General features: G+C 43.9%; 1 protein-coding gene and 2 pseudogenes across 2 annotated transcripts; 1 reads left to right on the top strand and 2 right to left on the bottom strand.

The window, feature by feature from the left end:
- Positions 1-5,237: 5,237 nt before the first annotated feature.
- On the bottom strand, positions 5,238-5,634 carry LOC103680985 (annotated as a pseudogene).
- A 9,826-nt stretch (positions 5,635-15,460) lies between these two features.
- LOC103680994 lies at positions 15,461-17,614 on the bottom strand (annotated as a pseudogene).
- CCR4 (C-C motif chemokine receptor 4) lies at positions 17,350-22,051 on the top strand. Of its 2 annotated transcripts, none has more exons than XM_008710498.2 (2): positions 17,350-17,486; positions 19,560-22,051. In XM_008710498.2, the coding sequence occupies exon 2, from the start codon at positions 19,607-19,609 to the stop codon at positions 20,687-20,689; it is 1,083 nt and encodes a 360-aa protein (XP_008708720.2). In that variant the 5' UTR covers positions 17,350-17,486; positions 19,560-19,606; the 3' UTR covers positions 20,690-22,051. The 2 variants fall into 2 exon arrangements, with proteins under 2 accessions (XP_008708720.2, XP_040492928.1); XM_040636994.1 differs by having other exon boundaries at positions 17,372-17,486; positions 19,532-22,051.
- The last annotated feature ends 3,575 nt before the right edge of the window (positions 22,052-25,626 follow it).

Consider the following 25,626-nt stretch of genomic DNA (forward strand, 5'->3'; position numbering starts at 1 on the left):
ACGGCCCTTAAAATAACTGCCAAAATGAAGCATTACATTTTAGCTTGGGGGCAAAATCAGTAATAAAGATCTGCCATATGATGTAACAGCTGGGGTAATATCTTTATCATGAAGCTAATCATGTGAATTTTGCCAGCTTTTTAGGTTATAGTAAGATTTTCTCCCCAAATATTCCAAGCTCCTTCATGATAAGCTATGAGTGCTAAACCATAAGGTGTGTGGTGATCATATGTAAGAATTCTGAAACAGCTCTCAATTTCATGAGAAGGAATATATTTTCATATATAAATTTTCCACACATCTAAGAATGATAATATTTGGATCCTCCAAATTCATTTTGAACTTCTGAATCTAAGTGTTAGATATAAATTCAGATTGAGGGTCGCCTGGGTGGCACAGCAGTTGAGCGTCTGCCTTCAGCTCAGGGCGTGATCCCGGCGTTACGGGATCGAGCCCCACATCAGGCTCCTCCGCTATGAGCCTGCTTCTTCCTCTCCCACTCCCCCTGCTTATGTTCCCTCTCTCGCTGGCTGTCTCTATCTCTGTCGAATAAATAAATAAAATCTTTAAAAAAAAATTCAGATTGAACTAAAAACTGCTTACATTACCTCATAGCACACAACCCATGAGAGGTCCTAGCATGCAGATGAGGATGTGACAGTGAGTTTGGAGTTCACAGTCAACTCTGGAGGCAACTGAAGTGCCGAACAGGAACTCTTAGAGAAGCTGAAAGAAGCTAAAGCATTTTAAAACATACAAAATGGGTGAGTTTTAATAGTATAATTCTAATCTGGTTATCTCCTGGTTTGCAAAACTTAGTTGATTAGCAGATTTGCCCATGAATAAATGATGTTACACTCAAAGTGGAAAAGGCATTTCTTTGCTTCATGATTCTATTTTTATTTATTTTTTAATTCTTTTGGGGAGGAAGAGAGAGCTAGGGCAGGGGGAGAGGGAGAGAGAGAATCCCAAGCAGGCTTCACACCCAGTGCTTAGCCTGACTCAGGGCTTGATCTCACGACCCTGAGATCATGACCTGAGCCGAAATCAAGAGTTGGTCACTTAATCAACTGAGCCACCCAGGTGCCCCTGTTTCATGATTCTAAAATCAGTTTTGTATGTTAAAATATGCTTAACGTAGCTTGACTGACACTTTTGACCAAATCGGTTCCACTTCTCAATTATATGCAGGAGTGATCCTTTCCCAGCACTCAGTAACCGATTACAACACTTCTTCATTTTCTCCTTAAATAAATCAAGGTATTCAAACATATCTTAGAACTGCTGATACCGTCCGCTTGTCTCATAAAGTGAAATGAGCCCCGTTTCAAAAAATGTAAGAAGGAGTAGGGTTTTTATGATCAAGACACACTGTTGTACCATGGATAGCTCTTATTACATTAGCTTATTAGTAGTGCAGGCCGTTGTGTATGTGTGAGTATTGCTCATGTAATAATTTTTGTACCCAAAAGTATATGTATACGGGCACACACACATATAAGCTAACACCCCCCCACACACATATTTTTGCTGGATAATATCTTCACTATCATTTTGTGTTATTACATACAGTTTAAATATTTTCAGAAAAGAGCAAAAGTTAATACTTTCTACATTAAACCTTTTTAAGGATTTTATTTATTTATTTATTTATTTATTTATTTATTTATTTATTTAAAGATTTTATTTGTTTGTCAGAGAGAGAGAGCACAAGCAGGGGGAGCAGCAGGCAGAGGGAGAAGCAGGCTCCCTGCTGAGCAAGGAGCCCGATGCGGGACTCGATCCCTGGACCCCGGAATCATGACCTGAGCCAAAGGCAGATGCTTAACCTACCGAGCCACCCAGGCGTCCCAAAGATTTTATTTTTTTTAAGTAATCTCTATACCCAACATGGTGCTTGAATTTAAAATCCCAAGATCAAGAGTCATGTGCTCTACCAACTGAGCCAGCCAGGCACCCCTCTACATTCTGTCTTAAAGTAACTTTTGATAACATATGAAAAGTGTTTTTTGATTGAAAATGCATTTTGTTTTATATTAGGTATCACTTCTTATCTTGGAACGTTCTCGGATGTTAGGGCACGAGGGAACCACGGTGACCATGTGGGTGTAAGGTGCATGCTCAGCCATTCCTATCACATCTCCCTCTCCACTGACTTCTGTCCCTCACGGAAGCTTCGTACATCCCAACCCCGAGCCCTGTGGGGCTAACATTAAGCACATTCTGGGACTGAGTGTTGCTGTGGGAGTGGCAGGGCAGTGGCAGGGCTGGAGGAGGCTGGCGGAGAGTGAGGAAAGGGGTCTGTATTCCTCAGGGATGGGAGAGACAGTGTTTGACGCCCGGGGCAGTGAGGAGGGAGTAACCCTAAAGGAATATGGCCCAGGGTTTCTCCCACTGCTTCCCCACAGTCTCATTTTCCTTTGTTGCAAGCCTGGGTTTTGCACTCCGAGGCCCCATTATTTGGGTCATTATGGTGCCATTCTTTTCTGACATATTTTTTTTGTTTTGTTTTTCCTTTCCCCTAGACCAAAAAAAGATGGTGGCGACAGAGCATGGTGCCCCTTAGCAGCCTGCTTTCCAGTCTCCACAGCTGCCTCCTGCCTCCCCAGGTCCCCCATCAGGATTCTCAGGGCTGCAGGAATAACATTTTTTTTTTTCCAATTTCCTTCCTCATGGTGACTCCACATGTCACCCTGAGGGCCATGGTAGCTCTTTCTCTGTAGTAGTTACTGTGATACTCTTTATTCCTCTCTCATATATAAAATGGCAGTATTAAAATTGCTTATACTGAATGTACTGCCATTTCCAAACCTATTTGCATGGTGAGATAAAAACATACTCTTTAAATATACAAATCTGTATTTGTGTGTTTTGTGCCTCCAACTCTGTGTAGCAAGGAAGGGACAGAACCTTGGGTTAAGGAGTGAAGACGCTCAGCCAGGGCTGGCAGACTTCAAGGTATAAAGTCAGGTAGGAGGGAATTGGTTACTACAGACAGAATTTGGCGGATTGTGTGTGTGTGTGTGTGTGTGTGTGTGTGTGTGCGCGCGCGCGCCCGCACGGCAGTCCCTGGGGAGGAGAATGGGAGTGTGCAGGGAACATGCCCTGCAGAATTGTAACCCTTGTTGGGTATCTAGCTCTATGGAAGGGACCATTCTTCTTTGGGCTCTAGTTGCTGTTCCATGGAAACTCTGCTGAACATCAACAGTCTCCCATTGTGTTTTTAATAGTGGTTCCCAGGGTCGAACACCTGCAATTTCACCAACAGGGCTACAGTCTGGGGAGTAGTCTGGGGCTTCCTAATAATGTAAAAAGCGTATCTCTGGAACAAAGTCACTGAAATCGGTCTCCATAATTGAATGATTCAACAAGTAAACTCAAAAATCAAATGGTTACATATATGTTTCTCTTGATTAGGTACAGCAGATTAAGAGGCAGGAGTGTTTCCCCAGCCCTGCTCTAGTCTTTGGCACTCTTTATTGGGGGACTTTGAGAAAAGGGATGAGCAATGTTCTTAGATCAAGCATACATCCTCATCCAGACTCTCCCAAGTTGTTCATCACCCAGGGGTTAAGATAGAAGCAAGGGCAATGGGATGAGGAGCCCTACTGCTGGGGTGGATGCTGGGAACAGCGGCTGGTGTTTCCACTCTCCCACTGGTCTCAGTGTTGAGCCATGATTGACGGCATTGCTCACTCCACCAACGCAACCGCCTGGAGGCTCGTCCCCGTGGCACCTGCTTGGCTCTGATAGGCTGCAAGGCTCGTGCCCCTCCATGTGCCATTCAGACAGGGCCCTTGTGAGCTGAGACATTTCATCCTGAAATCTCCATTGCTTGCTATATAGATGTTCAGGAAATCTTGTTAATCACTGAATGAATGTTCACTTAAGAGAACTGGCCATAGCTTAAATTCCTAGGAAGAGATCTCTTGGTCAAAGAATATGAACGGTTTAAATCTGAAACATGTACTGCCAAATTGTCCTGCTGAAAGGTTTTTCCCATTTATATTCCCAAACAGAACTTTCTGTGGCTACATAATGTCCCAACGAGCTGCCTTAGCTTACTTTACATTGTTGTGATGATAGTTACGACATGCTTTGTTACATTTGATATGTAACCCTTTTCATTTATCACTGCATTGTCTTCCTAAACAATTTTCATGCCTATATAAATGGTTCATAGAGTGTTCCGCAGTTTACTTAGCTTTTCCCATATTGTGGAATTGGATTTATTATCATTCTTTCAATATTACACATAAAGGAAGCAGTGATCACCTTTAGACATAAATGTTCTTGTGTTGTTTTCTTAGGGAAAACAAATGTTACCAGGTCATTTCATGACTCTCCATACATATCATTAGTGTAATTTGATTACCTCTTAAAGTGTTTGTGAATAGGATGGGATAAAATGGTATCTCAGAATAATTTTAGCTTTTTTTTTCCTTTTTAGGAAGACTGAACATTATTTCATTATCATTTATTACTAATTGTTTTTTCTATTTGGTGAACTGGAATTTTTGTACCTTTTGCCCATTACTAAGTCTTAAGTGCCTTTGTAATTTCATATAAAGTAGTTCATGTAAGATATTCATTCAGCAAATAATTTTGTGCATTTCCCATGTGTATAACATTGTAATAGGTGCTAGAGATATACTAGTTAACAAAGAAACAAATATCCTGCATTCATGGAGTTTAAATTCTAATGTGTGAGAAAAGAAATAGAATATTCAGTCTTTTATTTGTTTATTTATTTTTAAAGATTTTATTTGAGATAGAGCAAGAGAGAGTGAGCACGCGAGTGGGGGGTCTGGGCAAAGGGGCAGAGGGAGAGAGATAAGCAGGCTCCCCCCGAGCAAGGAACCCAATGTGGGGCTCGATCCCAGGACCCCGGGATCATGACCTGAGCGGAAGGCAGATGCTTAACCGACTGAGCCACCCAGCCGCCAATATTCAGTCTTTTAAGTAGTGATAAGTACTTTTGAATTGAGACACTTTCATTTTTTATATTTTTTCTTCTATTTAAAAAGTTATATTCTATCCTTTTAGAGTTTTCCCTTAAAATTTAAACTACAAAGTTAATAAAGTTTTAATATAGGACTTTTAAAATGTGGGACACTTTAGTTCTGACCATTCTCCTGTTTGTTTTATTTATTATTTTCAAACAAAAGTTCTCATATATTTATTACTGAACCAACATACTAGTGCAGAAGACTAGTAACAGAGAAAAGTCATTTCCCCAATAAAACATGCCTATTGTTCAGGTAGTAGTGATGTTTACAGAGTGACAGGATGTGAGCACGTGACCTTCATGCCGCATAAATATGTGTGCCATCTCATGTGCGACCCCTTACAGACCCAGCTTGGTTCTTTTCCAGTGCCTCCTCTTGGAGTTATACCCGATTTTTTAAAATCAATTTTCATCCGAATCCACTGGGGAATGGGACAATTTTGTTCTTATTTCTTGGCCAGGAATCCCTTGATCCCGAAGGTCTTGTGAGAGGACATGGTGAGGAACAGTCGACTGCACACACTGCGACGGCAGAGTGAAGGAGAGAGCTCCTGGTGGTTTGCATTTTATTTTCAAACAATATTTCAATTCTACCTCATATTTACTTACCTTCCAAATTATACAATTTATTCTTGTTTTATTCAGTTAGGTTTTTTTTTTTTTGAGATTTTATTTTTAAAATTTATTAGAGAGAAAGCCCGAGCAGGAGAGAGGCAGAGGGAGAGAGAAAGGGAGAAACAGACTCTCTGCTGAGCAGGGAGCCCCACATGGAGTTAAATCCCAGGACCCCGGGATCATGACCTGAGCCGAAGGCAGACGCTTAACCAACTGAGCCAGCCAGGCGCCCGTATTCCGTTAGTTTTGCTACAGAAATAAATGTTTACTCATATTTTGCTCCATTGTTGCATCTCACACCTTCCAGGATCATTCATGATTTTCATTATGAAAACTTGATGTTTTAGAAATAAAATTCAAAACCTTTTCTCTGTGCAGTAGGTAAAAAATGCATTAACTGAGAAGCCTTAAGATGATATAGAGACGCTGAGGTCCAATGGATACGAATTTTTTTCTTTGTGGTGCTCTTCCTTAGTGCTCTGATAGATTTAATAAAGAGAAAGGGTAAAAGAAAGACTGATCTTTAAACTTTTTTTTTTTTTTAAAGATTTTGTTTATTTGAGAGAGAGACAGCACAAGCTGAGAGGAGAGGCAGAGGGAGAGAGAGAAGCAGATGCCCCCTCCCCCCAGCAGGGAGCCCAACACGGCGCTCCATGCGGGGCTCCATCCCAGGACCCTGGGATCATGACCTGAACCAAAGGCAGACCCTTAATCAACTGAGCCGCCCAGGTGCCCCTTTAACCTTTTCTTCTTCATTGTTTTACAAAATATTTAAGTAATCTCTACACCCAATGTGGGACTCGAATTCAAGACCCTGAGATCAAGAGTTGCGTGCCCCTCCCACCGAGCCAGCCAGGTGCCCTGATGTCTTTAACCTTTAAAAGAAAAAAATGAGCTTCATGAAACTCTAGCCATGATCCCTTATGTAGGTAATCTCTGCAATTTTATAGTAACTCCAGTTGGTAGAATATTTAAGTTTGTTTTTATTTAATAAAATGACCAAATGGCTAGTATCGAAGCTATTTAGTGTTCTTAGTAAGAATGACAAAAGGCTTACAACCCTTCTGCACACTACAGTGTGGGGTTGTCTCAAGGGAAAGTTGTATACTTGTCTGAGGTGCGAGCTTACGTAGCACTTGTTTCATAGGATTCTTTTATATATTTTAAAGTATATTTTCTGGAAAGAAATGCTGTCTCTGAGCTTTGAAGGCAAAATTTTAAATTTATCATTAAATAACGTTCTTAAATCAGGCCAGTGTAAATTGGGAAACACTACTGTGCCTGCTGCTATCCAGTGGCAATTTTCCCTAAAATAGCAATTTTCAAAGAGTGGTCTTTGGACCCCTGGGGCTGAGAGACAGGAGGTCCCTGTGACCCTTTCCAGGGGATCCACTCATAATAATACCATAACTTTATCTTTTTCACTCTGTTAATATTTGCATTGATGGTGCAAAAGGAGGAGGATGAAGCCGCTGGCACCTTTAGGCAAATTGTGGCAGTACCACAAAATTGTACTAAAAGAGTCCACCCTCTCCTCCACCATGTGATCCCAGTGCCAGTTTTACTTAAGCATATCCTTGAGGACGCAGGAAAAATGGATTCTGTTATTTCTACCCTCGAATTTACATGGAATTCTATCTTACCTGGAAGAATGACTTTCAATGTGTAAGTATCCAAGTAAGTATTTTGTAGACATTTTATTGAGAATGAATGAGGCGAGCCTGTCATTTCAAGTAAAACAGCTGACAGTATTTGATGCTAATGATAAAGTTTGAGCTTTCAAGTGAAAATTGTAATCTTGGAAAACTCATCCACTACTATGAAATGACAGTTTCTCAATACTTAGAGTCTTCTGATGAGATCAGTGGTGATATTACTGAATGTGATTTGGTAACTAGAGTAATGGCCCCTAAAGATGTTTTTATCTTAAACTCCACAACCTATGAATGTATTACTTTACATTCAAAAGATATTCTGTACATTTGATTTAAGAGAGGGAGATTATCCTGGATTATCTGGGTGGGCTCAGCGTAATCACAAAGGTCATTATAAAAAGGGTCAGAGGGTGAGAAGATGATATACTGCTTGCTTTGGAGATGAAGAGACCGGGAGATGGTCAGCAAATGTCGGTGGGCTCCAGAAGCTGGCCAAGGCAAGGAACAGATTCTGTCCTGGAACCTCTAGAAGGAACCGGCCCTACTAACCCCCAGTAGAAAATGAATTCTGATCTCTGCCAGACGGCCAGAATTGTACTAAATCCATGTTGGTTAAGCCACTTAGTTTGTGATAATTTGTTACAGCAGAAACAGAAAACTAAGACGGTGATATTTTGATATTGTGTAATTGAAGTGGATGATTTCACATTTTCTTAATTTTCATAATTCAGCTTAGACTGAATCTTGGCCGAATTGATCCCATTTCTCAATCATATGCAAGAGGGGACATTTATCAGCATTCAGTCATTCATAACATCTCTCCTTATTTTCCACTTTTAATAAGCCAAAAGACTCAAAGAAATACTATCTCGAAATTGTTAACAGTGCGTGCATGCCTCATAAAGGAAAATGAGCCCAGATCCTAAAAAGATGAGGGGTGAGGAGTTTTGTGATTGGGGTGGACTGTTGGACCAAGGATACATTTTATTACATGAGCTTATCACATCAGCTTCTTGTGTAGGTGTAAGTACGCTCACATAAGTGTCTTTGCACTCGTAAGTGTGTGCGTACACAGGTACACATACACACACACACACTATATATATTATTATATAAAGCTGTAAATATTTTCGGAAAATGAAAGAAGTCATTTTGTTCTAAATTAAACTACCATTTTTCAGTACCATTAGAATTACATGAAAAAAGTTTTGTGATTAAAATAAATGTAATTTCATATGCAGTGTTACTTATCTTGGAACGTTCTCGGATGTTAGGGCACGAGGGAACCACGGTGACCATGTGGGTGTAAGGTGCATGCTCAGCCATTCCTATTACATCTCCCTCTCCACTGACTTCTGTCCCTCACGGAAGCTTCGTACATCCCAACCCCGAGCCCTGTGGGGCTAACATTAAGCACATTCTGGGACTGAGTGTTGCTGTGGGAGTGGCAGGGCAGTGGCAGGGCTGGAGGAGGCTGGCGGAGAGTGAGGAAAGGGGTCTGTATTCCTCAGGGATGGGAGAGACAGTGTTTGACGCCCGGGGCAGTGAGGAGGGAGTAACCCTAAAGGAATATGGCCCAGGGTTTCTCCCACTGCTTCCCCACAGTCTCATTTTCCTTTGTTGCAAGCCTGGGTTTTGTACTCCGAGGCCCCATTATTTGGGTCATTATGGTGCCATTCTTTTCTGACATATTTTTTTTGTTTTGTTTTTCCTTTCCCCTAGACCAAAAAAAGATGGTGGCGACAGAGCATGGTGCCCCTCAGCAGCCGGCTTTCCAGTCTCCACAGCTGCCTCCTGCCTCCCCAGGTCCCCCCTCAGGATTCTCAGGGCTGCAGGAATGATTTTTTTCCCCCACTTCCTTCCTCATGGTGACTCATCCTGTCAGCTTCTCCAAGGCCATGGTGACTGTGTCTCTGTTACTCTCTTTCACTTACTGTCCCCCTCATATGTAAAATGAGACAATAACATTGTTTATACTTTAAAAATATATGACCCTGTATTTATATATATTGTGTCTCCAATTGTGTATAACAAAGAAAGGATAGAACATTGAGTTCAGGAGGAAAAACCTCAGTCAGGACTGACTGAAAGGTAGAAGCAGGGAATTGGTTATTCCAGAGACAGGATTTGGTGGTTTGTGTGTGTATTGGTTGGGTGGGATGGGACGTGGTACAGAGAATATGCCCTGAAGAATTGTGGTTTTTTTTAATTTTTAAATTAAAAAAAATTTTTTGAGAGGGGTGGAGGAGAAGAGGAAGAGAGAGAATCTTAAGCAGACTCTACACCCAGGGCAAAGCTCGATGTGGGATTTGATGTGGGGCTTGATCCCACAACCCTAAGATCATGACCTGAGCCCAAACCAAGAGTAGGACACTCAACTGACTGAGGCTGCCAGGCGCCCCTGCCCTGAAGAATTATAATCTTGGGTGATGAAGTATCTCTTGGGGGAATTTGGAGGAGACAACTCTTCTCCGGGTTTTAACCCATTAGCAGTCTCTCTAGTTATATTGTTATGTTAGGGTCTTGGCGGGGAGGGTGGCTGATTTCACATATGGGGTTTCACACATAAGGCTTCTGGGGGAGTAGGACATTATTTGGAGATTTTTTGAATAATAAAGAACATATTCAGTCTGTCTCTGGAACAGTCACTGAAGTTCATTTCTGCATACTTTATTCCCTTTCTGTTTTTCTATCCCTGTACCAGTACCACCAGTACCCAATAAGGTTATTTTTTCTGTTGTTGAGTTGTTGGAATTCTTCATATGTCTTGGATATTAACTCCTTATCAGATATATAACTTGCAGATAGCTTCTCCCATTCTAACTTCTACCTCCCTTCATGCACAAAAGGTTTAAATTTTGGTATAGTTCTTTAATCTATTTTTATTTTTGTTACCTGTGTCTTTGGTGTCATCTTCCAGAAACCACTGTTAAATCCATCATCATGAAGCCTTTCCACTATGTTTTCCTCCATGAATTTTATAGTTTTAGCTTTTATATTTAGGTCTTTGACCTATTTTGAGTTAATTTTTGTATATGGTGAAGCTAAGGATCCAGATTTATTTTTCTGCATGAGGATATCCAGTTTTTCCAGAATCATTTGTTGAAAGACTTGTCGTTTCCTTATTGAATGATCTTGGCACCCTTTTTGAAAATAATTTGACCATATATGTGAAGATTTATTTCTGGGCTCTCTATTCTAGTTCATTGGTCTGTCTGTCTGTCTTTATGCCAGTATCACACTGTTTTGATTACTCTAGCTTTATAATAAATTTTAAAATAAAGAACTGTGAGACCTCCGACTACAAATCTTCTCTTTCAAGATTATTTGACCATTTCAGGGTCCCTTAGATTCCATATGAATTTTAGGATGGATTTTTAAAAATTATTAATGATTTATTTATTAGAGGGGGGAGAGGCAGAGGGAGAGAGAGAATCTTAAGCAGGCTTCACACCCAGCACAGAGCCTGATGCAGAGGTCAATTTCATGACCCTGAGATCATGACCTGAGCTGAAATCAAAAGTCAGATGCTTAACAGACTGAGCCACCCAGGTGCCCCAGGTGGATTTTTTCTATTTCTGCAAAATACACTTTTGGAGTTTTAATAGGGATAGCATTAAATTTGTAGATTGATTTGGGTAGGGCAACAACTTATTTAGTCTTTCAATCCATAAACATGGGATGGCTTTCCATTTATTTGTGCTTCTTTAATTACTTTCAGCAACATTTTATAGTTTTTAGAACACAAGTCTTTGACTTGCTTAATCTAGCAATTATAAGTTTATTCCCAGTATTTTATTCTTCTTGATGTTATTATAAATGGAGTTGTTTTCTTAATTTTTTAAGATTATTCATTGTTAGTATATAGAAATACAACTGATTTTTGTGTATCGATTTTGTATCTTGCAACTTTATTGAATTCTTTATATCTTGTATTTAAAAATCGTGTCTTTTTCTACCAGCTCTGATAGAACCGGTGCTGATAGGCATTCTAGTCATGGTCCTGATTTTGAAAGGAATGGCTTTTGCTATTTACAGTTAAACATTGTTTTTCGGAGATTTTCTTTGTAGATACCTTTATCAATTTAAAGACGTTCTCTTTTGTTCTTAATGTCCTTTGGTGTTGTTTCTCCCCCCAAATCACGAATATTGTTCTACTTATTTAATGCTCTTTCTACGTCAGTGGCTTTTTGCTTTTCTTTTGTTAATGTGGTGATTTGCTTTAATAGGTTCTAGAATATCAAACCAACTTTTCATTTCTGAAATGAACTAGTTTGGCCATTATGTATTTTTTTAATTTTCGCGTTTGGTTTATTAGTATTTTATATAGGATATTTACATCAATATATTCATGAGTGAAATTGAATACTTGTATTTTTTTATACAGTTTGGTTATACTACATAAAATGATTCAGGAGTATTCTTTTTTTGCAATTCTGGGAAAAAAGATGCATGAGATTAGACTTATATGTACATTGCATGTTTGGTAGAATTTTCTTTTAAATTTATCTGTCCTGAATATTTTTTTACTTTGTTTTTGTGCAAAGTATTTAAAGTTCTGATTCAAATTTTAAAAGGATTGTAAGTCAGATTTTGTATTTATTTTTGAGCCAATATTGGCAAATACGTTTTCTAGGAATTTATCCATTTTACCAAGTTTTTAAATTCATTGTGATGCAATCATTCATAATGTTTCTTATCCTTTTTAAAAAAATATATATTTATTTATTTATTTGACAGAGAGAGAGAGTATAAGCAGGGGGAGCAGCAGGCAGAGGGAGAGGGTGAGGGAGAAACAGGCTCCCTGATGTGGGGCTCAATCCCAGGACACTGGGATCATGACGCAAGCTGAAGCCAGACACTTAACCATCTGAGCCACCCAGGCGACCCTCTTATCCTTCTTTTAAAATTTTTATTTAATTAATTAGTTTATTTTAGAGAGAGAAAGCGTGTAAATAGAAGGAAGTGTAGAGGGGCGCCTGGGTGGCAGAGCGGTTAAGCGTCTGCCTTCGGCTCAGGGCGTGATCCCGGCGTTATGGGATCGAGCCCCACATCAGGCTCCTCCGCTATGAGCCTGCTTCTTCCCCTCCCACTCCCCCTGCTTGTGTTCCCTCTCTCGCTGGCTGTCTCTATCTCTGTCAAATAAATAAATAAAATCTTAAAAAAAAAAAAAAAGAAGGAAGTGTAGAGGAAGAGGGAGGGGTAGAAGGAGGGAGAGAATCTTAAGCAGACTCTGCATGGAGCACTGAGCCTGACGCAGGGCTCGACCCAGGACAATCAGGACCTGAGCCAGAAGCAAGAGCCCCATGCTCAGCACGCTGAGCCACCCACGTGCTCCTGTTTCTTATCCTTCTAATCTCTACTTTGTGTTTATATCTCCTTTTGTGTTCCAAGATTGTTTCCTTTTTTCCTTTACTTACCTTCCAAGAGGTTTATCAATTTTGTTAGTGTTTTCAGATACTATAATGGTTCTATCTTACTTTCAAGTTTTGTTTAATTTCTGCTTACATTTATTGTTTATTTCCTCATACCATTTTTGAGTTTATTCTACCATTCCTTTTTCTACTGTTTCTTTTTCTAGTTAAACAGTTCTCATTAATTTTCATCCTTTCTTCTCTTCTGATATAAACATTTAAGGGCTAAATTATCCCCTCAGGACCACTTCAGCTGCCTACCACAACTTTGGATAAGTGATATTTTATTGTTATTCAGTTACAAGTGTTTTCTATTTTCCATTATGATATTTCCTTTGACGTCCAGGTTACATGAAAATGTGTTCTTTTAATTTTCAAATGTGCAGAGAGTTTTAGTTTTCTCCTTAAAAAATCAATTTGTAATTTAATTGTTTGCAATTTTCTAGTTTCTTACCAAAGTTTTGTCTGTGTATTCAAACCTCCCCTGTAAAATGGGTTATTTATTTAAGTGCTTTCTTGATCCAGTTTTGAGGCCCTGGTTAGCGGCCGATCAGTTCCCCTTTTTGAGCAGTCACTTCCTTATCAGCCCCTCTGCTCTGGGGCTACTGTCCACCAGCCCTAATCACTCTGGGACCAGACACCAGAGAGCTAGGGACAGTCCCTCTGCCCCAAGACCTCAAATTATCCAAATTAGCCAATCAACAGAGAACCCATGAAAACTAACTAACCTCACCCTGCTTGTCAAACATAAGCTGCCCCTATAGTCCCAGCTTGCTGCTACTCTGTCCCAGGGTAAGATGCCCTGTGTGTCCCTGCCGGGCAGCCTTCTCTCCTTTTAAACGCAAGTAACAGGTCTGATTCCAGATCTTTGTTGCTTTTTTATTTATTTTTTATTTTTTTAAATTATTTTTAAAGATTTTAATTATTTATTTGACAGAGAGAGAGGCAGCGAGAGAGGGAACACAAGCAGGGGGACTGGGAGAGGGGGAAGCACACTTCCCACTGAGCAGGGAGCCTGATGTGGGGCTGGATCCCAGGACGCTGGGATCATGACCTGAGCCAAAGGCAGATGCTTAACAACTGAGCCACCCAGGCGCCTCTTTGTTGTTTTTTTTAAAAAAGATTTTATTTATCTGAGAGAGAGAGAGCACACACGAGTGGGGTGGGAGGGAGGGGCAGAGGGAGAGGAAGAGGGAGAAGCAGACTCCCCGCTGAGCAGGGAGCCCCAACATGAGGCTCTGTCCCAGGACCCCGAGATCACGACCTGAGCCAAAGTCATGCTTAACTGAGCCACCCAGACGCCCCAAAATCTTTGATGCTTTACTACCACTGCTCTGCAGCTGAGTCCCATGGAGCTGCCCCTGAAGGCCTTGGAAGTAGCTTCCAGTGTCAAATATACTGATTCCTATGGGTTGGTGTGGTATGCGTAGCCTGAGGAGTTGACTTTAACGGTTTTGGTGTTGCTATAAGGTTTGGTACACCAGAGGGCGCTGTAGTCTTATCTTATTGCTTTCCTTCCTGTTGGCAGCCTGTGCGGTGCGGCACACCAGCTTGCCTTGGGGAGGGTTTGTCCTGAGTGTATTTTGCCGGTCTGCTCCTCTCTAGTCAGGTTTGAGTTTTTTACTCAGCGCAGTGGAAGATGGTGTGTATGAAAGTGTCAAGAGTGTACGTGTTAGCCCTGACTGCGTCTCTGGCTGTGCTGCCTTGAGCATTCCCTGTGCCCTCTCTAGGTTCATAGCTATTTCCCCATCTATGAAATAGACATTACTAAAAATGTGATCTTTTGGGGGGCAGGGTGGGAGTATTGTTTAGTTGTGAAACCCCTACTGGAGGGAAAACCTATTTAGTGTTTCTCCAGGACAGTTAACGTTATGACTTTGCAAACCTGAAGACTGACTTTCTCCAGGGCAATAACCATTGCAACTTGAAAACCTGAAACACGCTCTTCACCTTAACACTAACTCAGAAATGCAATGTGGCCTACTGAGTCTGCATCCAAATATCTCTTGGATTCCTAGCTGTGGCCCTGGGCCACGTGCCAAGCTCAGCTATTTCATGAGAGAAAGCTATTACCGTGCATTTTATCTTTGCTACTGATTTTCACCATAGTGCTATTGTATCAGGCACCATGCCAAATGCTTTACCAACATCAGCTCGCCAGTCCTCTCAACAGTCCTCGTGCAGTGTCATCCCTTTTACAGATGAGAAGACTGAGGTTTCCGTAGCTATGAAGTGGTGGCACTGGGCTCCAAAGCCAGACGGAGCAAGCCTCCAAGCAAGGGCTGTCAACCACCACAGACGCTAGAACTCGTGCTCCCCCGCACTCGGACCTGGGACGCTTCTCATGCAGGCAGGTTCAGTCGAGGCAGCATTCACTGCCTTTCAAGGGGTCATCTCCAGACCCACAACGACCAATGATAACACATGCTCATTGGGACCTCTGGCTGTCACATGTTCTAGAACCCTAAAACCAAACTCTCCTCCCCCAAGGCCATGTCCACGGGGACTTAGGCGATGTGCTCCGATGGGCTTGCCAGTGCTTTCCCAGCCTCCTGCTATGCCCCCACCTCTCTAACTTGTCCCTCAAGGCCTGGGATTCCATGCTAGAAGCTTCCTCAGTCTCCACATTTCTAAAAATTGGGGCGTTTTTTTGTTTGTTTTGTTTTTTACTGCTCCAGTCAATGAAAGGGAAACAATTGAAGCCCCAGGGCCTTGGGGCTTGGGCAGGAGGCCACCCTTCAGGCAAAAGAAGAGCGGATGGAGGGGCCTCATCTGACCTTCTTCTTGGGGTGCAGGTTGTTGGTGTAGCGGCACTTCTTACAGCAGGTGACCGAGTGGGGGTGCAGGGAGCGCTGTGGAGGACCATCTTGCCGCAGTTGTATTTCTGGTCCAGCTTAGGGAGGGGAGGCTCAATGAGGCCACCCCAGGTGAAGCCCCAAGGGCAGGGTGGCCTCTTTCTGGGTATTGTGGTCTGAGAGAATATGGCCACCCTCCAGCCATTTGCTTGCAAAAATCAGACACCGCTGGTCAGGCAGGATGCCCTCCTTGTCTTGCATTTTGGCTTTGACATTCTCCATGGTGTCACCGGGCTCGATCTCGAGGGCAGTTGTCCTGCCCATCAGGGTCTTCATGAGGCTCTGCGTTTCTGCGTCTGCTGCAAGGCTGCCCCCCCCCCCAAGCATGCGGCCACCCTGTTGAAGAGAAGGAGGGTGGCAGGACCTAAAAATATGTGTATTCTATAAATTACCCTGTATAACGGGCCTAGATTCACTGGTCAAGTAGGTTAGGGACTTTTTTATTCTATATCGGCTTCCAGAGCTTACGATGATATTGGCATCGGAAAGCCCCCACGAGTGCTGCAGTGTGGAGCGGTGTTTAACCTGAACCCAAGCCCAGAGTTCCCCGTACTGATTTGACCACAGATCTTCACTTCTTTTTCTCAGGGTATCTGTGAATCTGGTTCCCCAGTTACACGCTGGGGATGGCTGCCCCAGCTCAGGTCTCTGGGCCTCAGCTCTGTTGCTCAGGGGCGCTCTTGTTGTGGAGGGCTGTCCTCTGCCTTGTAGGATTTTAGCAGCTTTCCTGGCCTCTTCCCGTTAGAAGCCAGAAGCAGCTCCTCCCATCCCCCTGAGAAAGTGTCTGCAGATATCGCCCATGTGCCCTGGAGCCAAAGAACCCCCTGGGACCCACCACTCTAACTCTTGCATTCTTAGTAAAGGCAGTATTGCCCTCAAGGAGGCAAAAACCCTGCTCTTTTTATGTCTCAAGCACTGACACTACATCATCAACAGATGTAGAGTTTGTTCGTGGTATTAATATTTCATGGGGAGGTGATTAAGAAAAAAATAACTGAAAAGACTCTTTGGGAGAGGTAATAACAAACAAAGGGTGATAAACATGGCTCTGGCTCAATTTTTTAGTTCCTCTTCATGCAAATTCCTTAGGAAAAATGACATCTGTGGCTCTTTTAAGCCGAACTGAAGAGCTAAGCAACTGTAGACAGCAGAGGGAAGAGACGGGGAAGCTGTGAGAAGCCGAGGTGATGACCGGCAGAAGACAGGACTGCTGTCAGCCCCGTGGCTGGGACTGTCATGCAAACCCAGAGGGACTTGGCCACGGTTTCTAGGTAGAGGGCTGTGGGGAGGGGTCCTCCTGTTGCAAAGGGGGCTTGAAGCTAGGTTGTCGTGGGCCACGTTACACCCAGTTATCGAATGGGGTTGACTAAAGGCCTCCCATTCCCTTGCAGACACGCACATTGCATGTCTGTGTCTCTCCTCTGGCTACCCTTTGTCCCGCATGTGTCCGGCCTCCCCCTCTGACCTCCTCAGACCCCCTTGTTGGAGGGTATGGTGCGTCACGGTTGCCCGCCACCGCACAACCTCCACGGGGATAGAACGAACAGCCCGCTGATCTAGAATAGAAAGATCATTTCCACTGCATGTAGCTGGCCAAAGGTAATTTTTTAAATTAAAAATCCAACAAATAAATGTTTAAAAATCAAGAAGTTTCTCTTTTAAAAGAAAACTTACTTCGTTTTCCTCTTTAATCTAGCAGAGAGCAAACGTTCCTAGCTTTCAGTTTTGGGAAATGAGTGACTTAGTCACCCGTTTTCTGCTTCTTACTTCTATCAAAAAAACCCGCTTGAACTCAGCATAGATGGGTGAGGGATAGAGCTGGTGCTCACAGGAAGCCACGCGCCCTTCAAAGGCACCTGTCTTTCTTAGCACTGTGCTTCTCGGGCACGCTTGGCACTGGCTCACGGACCTTCCTCAGAACCACTGTCAGAAAAGCAAGGTAAGTGGGGATGGGGCCATTCCCAGGGCCTCAGGCCACACACTGCTTTCTGGACACTAGACAGGTGTGTGGACTTTGGAAGCGCTGTAAGCTGGCCAGCCGCTCACCCAGTCCCAACACTCAGGCATCTCGAGCATTCTGGGGCTCACAGCTGGTTCTTACCTTGGGGCTCACACACCATCTACTTCTACTCACATCCTCCGAGCCCTCGTCTGAAGGGCTTTCACAGATGCAGGGCTATCTCCCTGCTCACATCTGGCCCACGGCCACATGCTCTGAATACACAGAGAATTTTTATCAAACATACACATTTTCCTGCTTCTATCAAGACTCCCAGGTCAAGAAAGCAAATAAGGCTGATGGAATAATTCCCACCATTTACCGGCTGTGTTTACTTTTTTTGTTCTCCTGATAATTTCCTAACTCCTCAGCTTCCTCTATTGCTTAAACTTTCACTGGCAAAATGGTGGAGAGAGACTAGGATTGTTATTTAACTAGAATTGATACTCATTTTACAACATAGTTTCAGGGACCCTGCGATGCCCCAGGTCCTCAGCATCTGTTTGCAGGAGGAAACCCAAATCTGTCTCTTGAGAAACCAAACGTAGTCTGTAGTTCAAGTGTCTGGGGCATGTGGTGGTGAGGGCGGCAGGTAGGGAGCCGTGCGAATTACTTAGCAATGCTGTGATAGGGGACACAGGCTGCCATTAAGAAGGAGGCGAGGGAAGGTAGCCTGGAATCAGAATGCCTTCGTCCCTGAATTGCTCTGATTCACAGGTGAACATGGGTGTAACTTTGAGAGGTTTTAACCTCCTCACCTGCCAATTTAGATAGGAAATGAGGGTGGTTGGGGAGGTAGAGGGATTTCGTTTCTGGCCGTGCTGTGCCTTTTTGAGATCTGTCAGGCTAATTCCCACTGTGATGGGATCCAGTGCACAGGACTGATATTTGCATACAGTTTCGATGAAAAGACCAAAAAGTTCCGTCCAGTTACCATCTGAGTACTGTGAAATTTTCTGAGTTCCGTCACCTTCAGAAGGGCCTTGAGAACACATCTGCTGCATTAGTGTCAGACCGGCACAGAAGCAGCGGGCCACCAGGCCTGGCATGGTCCCATCCAAGATGGTGTTCTAGAATGAACACGGGACTTGGCAGTGTGTGCCAGAGACAACTTGCACCAGCTCAAGACTGCCAAGATTCAGAAATTTGTGAGGCGGTTGGCAGCTGGAGTTTTGCCGTGGTGGCAGTATTTGTGCCACAGAAACTAGCAAACACAGAAATCAGAGTCCCCTACCCCCCCACAAGCCCCTACCGGGACTTGGGGCCCAAAGAAAAAGTTCTGCATATAGCCGTGTGGCCTCATTTAACTTCTCTGAATCTTTTATGAGTCATCTACACCACGGTTCGGTATGCTTGCTTGGCTTAGAGCACCCAGCTTTTGTTGGGAGGGTGGTGGGGGACAGGACCCTGTGAGTAGGATTAAATGCACAATACCAGGGACCGTGCTTTGAAATCTATGTGTCAATCTCGCAGGAGAAATCAGAATTTTTATATAAAGGCAAGTGACCAACCTTCTAGCCCAATGATTATCTAAGCAATTACTGAATTTTGGGAGTTACAATATGAAGGTGGAAACATGCATAGATTTTGCATCTTTTTGTTTGTTTGTTTGCTTTTATATCACAAAGGCAGCTTTGGGTGTAGGACTTTTGGGAATCTCAACTGGCCTGCAAATGATTCAGTAACCCCAGACTATTGTTTAGAAATGCATCCTTGAAAACGCCTCCTCGAGAAGGAGGCTTTACTGTCCCCACTTACAAATGAGAACAGAAGCTCCCCTCAGAGGGACAGGAGAGGGGCAGAGCTGGAACTTGGAATCTGCTAACTCCCAGGGGCGGGGTTCTTCCATTTGGCCGCACTGCCCTGTGGGGAATGGAGCCCTTCAACTTGGGAAGGTTGGGAAGGGTGTGTGATGATCTGGGGCAAAATATTAAGCAGCTATGCTCTGTATTCAACACCATTTCGATTTGGTTTTGTTCTTACAGAAATCTTATTTGCTCTTCCCCTCATTAGCTTCTGGTTGGGGTCAGACCTGAGTTGAGGAGCTATTAGATCTGAAAATGAACCCCACAGATATAGCAGACACCACCCTGGATGAAAGCATCTATAGCAATTACTATCTCTACGAAAACATCCCCAAGCCTTGCACCAAAGAAGGCATCAAGGCATTTGGGGAGCTCTTCCTGCCCCCTCTCTACTCCCTGGTCTTTCTGTTTGGTCTCCTTGGAAACTCTGTGGTGGTTGTGGTCCTGTTCAAGTACAAGAGGCTCAAGTCCATGACCGACGTGTACCTGCTGAACCTTGCCATCTCGGACCTGCTCTTCGTGTTCTCCCTCCCTTTCTGGGGCTACTACGCTGCAGACCAGTGGGTTTTTGGACTAGGGCTCTGCAAGCTTATTTCCTGGATGTACTTGGTGGGCTTTTACAGTGGCATCTTCTTCATCATGCTCATGAGCATCGACAGATACCTGGCGATTGTGCACGCGGTGTTTTCCTTGAGAGCGAGGACCCTGACTTATGGGGTCATCACCAGCTTGGCCACATGGTCCGTGGCTGTACTGGCCTCCCTTCCCGGCCTTTTATTTAGCACCTGTTACACCGAGCGCAACCACACCTACTGCAAAACCAAGTACTCTCTCAACTCCACGCGGTGGAAGGTGCTGAGCTCCCTGGAGATCAACATTCTCGGACTGGTGGTTCCCTTGGGCACCATGCTGTTCTGCTACTCCATGATCATCAGGACACTGCAGCACTGCAAAAACGAGAAGAAGAGCAAGGCAGTGAGGATGGTCTTTGCTGTGGTGGCCCTCTTCCTGGGGTTCTGGGCACCTTACAATGTGGTGCTCTTCCTGGAGATGCTGGTGGAACTGGAAGTCCTTCAGGACTGCACCTTTGAGAGGCACCTGGACTACGCCATTCAGGCCACGGAGACCCTGGCTTTCGTTCACTGCTGCCTCAATCCGGTCATCTACTTCTTCCTAGGGGAGAAATTCCGCAAGTACATTGTGCAGCTCTTCAAAACCTGCAGGGGGCCTTTCATGCCCTGCCAATACTGTAGGCTCCTCCAACTCTACTCCCCCGACACTCCCAGCTCGTCCTACACGCAGTCCACCGGGGATCACGATCTCCATGACGCTCTGTGAAAAGTGAAGAGGCAAAAGATGGAGCTGAGCTTCCCATGTTAAGAGCTTAAACTTGTATTATAGTAAGAGTTCCTGAGCAAGTGGCAGGAAGAAGACTTAACATCCACAGCAGGGCATGGGCTTCTCACTCCAAAGTCAGCTTTTCCTCTTGCCACGTGTGAGTTCAGTGCAGCAAGAGTTCAACAGGGCTGTGGCAGCCCTCCTCTCCCCAGGCTTGCCTGCAGGGATGAGTCAAGCGAAGGAGAAGTCAAAGCAGCATTTCAGTGAGGCTACACATAATACTGTAAGGGAAGGACCCTTTATTCCCTTCTAACCTGAGCTGATGGCGTTCTCCAGGCAGGACTGTGGAGCATTGACTGATGGAATCAGTTGCTACTCCTTGCTGCTTGCTGTGAAAAATGGGCCCTTTAATGAACTTCTAGCTTTTGTGGAACAATATAGAAAATTCTGACATGCTGTCCTAGAGTTTTCCTAATAATATATCCGAAGCATGGTATATTCCTGGAAGCCAGGTGCACACAGAAACAAATGGTGAAGTAATGAACCTGGATCTTGGGTCTTTTATTTTAAAGGATGATTTGTTAATGGAAGCCAAACTTTTGATGCTGATTACAAGTGTAACGATGTGAAGGCATTAGCATGGTCTGATTTCCAAACATGAAATACGAGGCATTAAAAAATCCAAACACGTTTGTGGAAATTCAAACACACTTTCATATGCTTGTGAGCATGTTTTGTTTTAATTATAACAGATGAATATTCAAATTTCACAAATAATATGTAGATGCAGATACATTTATTTAGGGTCTCTTGTGTACAAGCAGACCCTTCAAAACTACAAATAACAAGGGCTAATAAAGTATGACAATGCTTCCTTAATAAGTTTGTGCCTTCCATCAAGCAAGGCGAGAATAATCAACTAAAGGTTATCACTGATGTGGCATAAACAGGGCCGTCAAAATTTATGAAGTTGTGAAAAATGTCATCCTCTCTTTTAAAATATCGGCCTCCCTTTTAACTATTGGATGACTCAAAATTTCAGTCCGTCATTTCTTACAAGTCATTTTAATCATATAATTGTTTGACACCATTAAAATAAATCTGTGTTGTTACAGCCTTAATTAATCAGAATTAAGTAAAGACTTTAATCAAGTCGGGGGTAATCCCTTCCCCCCAAAAAAACCTGTCTTGCAAACTATTAACTGAGTTATCTGTTTCAAATGCTTCTGTAAGTTTACACGTTATTACATGCTCTACATTTAGAAAGGATGGATTTCCAGAAAGTTGATTTTCAGAAAAGTGATTTTAAAAGGGTAAGTTGGTGTTGCCTTTTAGACAAAAATAAACTTGTATATAGTCTCACAGAGCCTTTTTTCCTAATTCTGCTTGTATTTGGTTTTATTTTATTTATGTATTTGAGAGAACACGAGCAGAGGGAGATGGAGAAGCAGACTCCCCGCTGAACAGGTCACGGGGATCGATCCCAGGACCCCAGGATCACCACCCGAGCGCACGATAAACGCTTAACCGACTGAGCCACCCAGGTGCTCCGTGCTCGGCTTCATGATGGGGCTGGTGATCCGAGCTGACGTGGATGTGGCGACGGGGTGGCAGCGGGCCGAGGGCTCCCTGCCGAGGCGGCCACGTGGGGTGGGAAGGGCGGCGCGGGGTGCAGCGGCGGCCCGGGGGCGGCTTCCTAGAAAACCTCCCTCCGCTGGGCACGCCGCCAGGCCTGCAAACCTAGCTCCGCACTCCTGAGCGAGCCCGAGCACATTACTTGGACCTCCGTTTCCTCTCAACTGCAAAGCGGAACATTCCAGGGGGATGGAAAGAAAGACGGCTACCCCCTGGTAGAGCCTGTAATGAGACTCAGTTAATCACCGCTGGAGGGAAACTTTAGCGCCCGGAAGCAGGCTGACCGGAAGCAGGCCGACCGGAAGCGGGGGTTTCACTGTCGCTTGGTGCCTCCGCGCCCTCCGCGCGCACAGTGGTGAACAGGTTGGGTGCAGGCTGCCATCCCTCCTCCTGAGGGGGGTCATCCGTCACCTCAAGTCCCTCAGGCCTTCCCTTGTCCCAAACTGGGGCGGATTCCCTCAGGATGGGGAATTCGGAAACTCCAGTGACACTCAAACACTACAGTCTCACAACACTGACAAAGTTTCTTCCCCGTCAGCTGCAGAAACACGAAAAACAAGGCAGCGCCTTTTCTACACAAAGGTAGCACCACAAACGTGAGTTTAACCACAGGCTCTCCGACTCTGGACCCGTGCCTTCCTTGTGGCGAGGCGCCCAGCTCTGGGCAAGGCCGGCTGGGTGCGGTGTGTGTAGGAACCCCAGCCGTGGCGGTTGTGCAACTGTGAGTGTGCTAGGGGCCGCTGGATTGCACATTCTTAAATGATTGTTTACGGCGTGTGAAGTTCACGTCAACGAGAACGCTGGGCGATCGCCCTGTCCGTGTCTGCCCCGCTGTAATACACGCCATCCTCCTGTGAGAAGAAAAACTACAGGGTGTTGGCAAACGGTCTTCAGACCGTTGGGAGATTTTCCTTGAGAAACTCTCTTCACAGTTTGGAACATCGGATGCAATTAACTCCAAATGGTTGAATGTCTATTTTGTGCTAAGCCGGATGCTGGGTTATGGGGAGACCAACAGGATAAAGAAGGAAGCCTGTGGAATTTAGAATCTGATCAAGGGAAAACACAAACACAAGATCAACTCTAACGCGAACAGAGTAACAAACACAATGCTCTGGGACTTTCCAGGAAGGAGAAATGGATTCAATATCCAATTTTGTCATGCAATTAACCATGGTTTTGATGAACGAAAGGGAGGAAGGACAGAGGCTGATGGAAAGGCGGGTGGTGTTAAGAGCATACTGTGTGAGCAGGGACTAGGGAGTGGTTAGTTTGGGTAGTTAAAGAGAATATATGGGGGGTGGGAAACAGCAGCAAAATAAACGCTTGCCCTCTTGCCTTAGTTTGGGACAATTCTGACAAGCCCTTCCAATTCTGAGCTCCCCGAACGCTTAGCTGGGGCCTCCGTTGCAGCTACACGGCAGTGCAGTTTTTCCTATTGTCCAGTCTTGCTTCCTTCACGCCCCCATAGGTGTTGTTCCCAAGAGGACTCCCCATTAAATCTGCTGTATGCTAATCTCAGAGTCCCAAAGGCTGTTTGCAGGAACCCCAGTCTAAAAGAAGGACTAGGACTTCAGGATCACGTAGGGGCAAATGAGCCCCTAATACACATGGAAATTGACCCCCAGGTGTGGGGAAATCAGAAGGCATAATCTCTGCCCTGGGGATGTCCTTCGTTCATTGCCCCCTGGCCATCAACCCATCTGACTCTTGGTTCCTATGCTTCCATTTGTCAATTGCACCTTTGATCCCATAATTTACCTACCTCACTCCCAGAGGCATATCCCTTTCCACTACTGTTACGGTCACGGGCCATCTCTACCTTTGGTTGTGCTATAGCCGCCTGACATCCTACATTCTGTACTGGTCAGTGACTTCCTGGGCTCAAATGAACCCATTCTTGGGCTCCACCCATTTTTGTGGTCATAACACTCCTTAAAAGCTTATAATGGCTCCAAATTCCCCTTTCAGAAAAGCAGAAATCCACTAAGTGCTTTCGTATACTGAAACTCAATTCAGCTTCATTGTAAAGTAGATAAGGTTGGGTTTACCCCAAAAAACTGAGGTTCAGGGGAAATAATATTCTAATCATGAATTAGACTAACTCCAACAGTAACCACCACCTAACTGCCTAGCAAAATGCCTAGCACAAAGCAGTTGTTCAATTATTTTCTAGTGAATGAGTGAATTTCCTTATCTCTTAATTAAGTCCTCTATACTGGCAATTCAAGTTTCTATTTCACTACCCAAAGTTCAGCAGTCCTCTCTCCAAAATCCCCACTATGTTTCTAATAAAACTTTGTGTGACAGAGTTCAAAGATTGATTGAATTGCCTCCTAGTTCCAGAAATCAGTGGGTGTTCTTTGGGTCAAAAATTACTTCATTAAGACTTTTGCTATGAGCACAGTTGCAGAAGTCTGCATTTTCACCTTCTCCAGGACCTGTAAAATAACAGCAAGAAGAATGAATTAAAAAGCCCACAAACTTCATTTTTTAATATTCTTTTTAAGTAGGCTACACACCCAGTGTGGGGCTCGAACTCATGACCCTGAGATCAAAAGTCACATGTTCTACCGACTGAGCCAGCCAGGTACCCCACAAACTCCATTTTCAGTCACACTTGGAGAGAGATTTTCAGACTTCAAAATATATGTAAAGACTACTAAAAGCAGCCACTCTCAGGCAAGAACTATGGGGGAGAATGTGAAGAGAAGGACAGTCCGAGGGGCAGCAGCATAGACTTCAGACAGCCTGCAAACACATGTTTCCTGAGGGAGGGACGCACCACGAGTAGCAGGAGCCGCTGACACAAACATGCTTAACAATTCAAAGCTAGTCACTAAGAAAAATAATATCGACTGTCATCAGGATAGGATAGAAGTGTAGGAATATCATATTTTATTACCATGATCAGCTCCAAATGCTTCCTGGGCCACTCCAGAGGTATTCCAGCTAAAAGCAGAAGAAAAGAAAACCTGCCATCACTTCTACAAAACATCACACTGAATATGCTACCTCCATGCTATAAGAGGAAGAAATCAGTGGTATAAAAAGTGGGAGAGGGGGAAATTTGACAAAATACCTGACCAGTACCTTTCAAAACTGAATGTCAAGTCGAAGAAATTGTCAGAGCCAAGAGGAGCCTAAAAAGAGAAGACAACTAAACCAATTAGTTCTGGAACGGAAAAGGACATTAGCCAAAAACTAAGGAAATCTGAATAAAGTAGGGGAATTAGTTAATAATATTGTATCAATATTGGCTCATTAAATATAATACACCATGAGGGGAAATTGCATGTGGG

This window comes from Ursus maritimus, unplaced genomic scaffold (assembly GCF_017311325.1).
Source record: "Ursus maritimus isolate PB19 unplaced genomic scaffold, ASM1731132v1 scaffold_20, whole genome shotgun sequence".
Lineage (NCBI taxonomy): Eukaryota > Metazoa > Chordata > Mammalia > Carnivora > Ursidae > Ursus > Ursus maritimus.

Coding starts and splice junctions, on each gene's coding strand:
- CCR4 (XM_008710498.2), top strand. CDS start 19,607: ATGAACCCCACAGATATAGCAGACACCACCCTGGATGAAAGCATCTAT.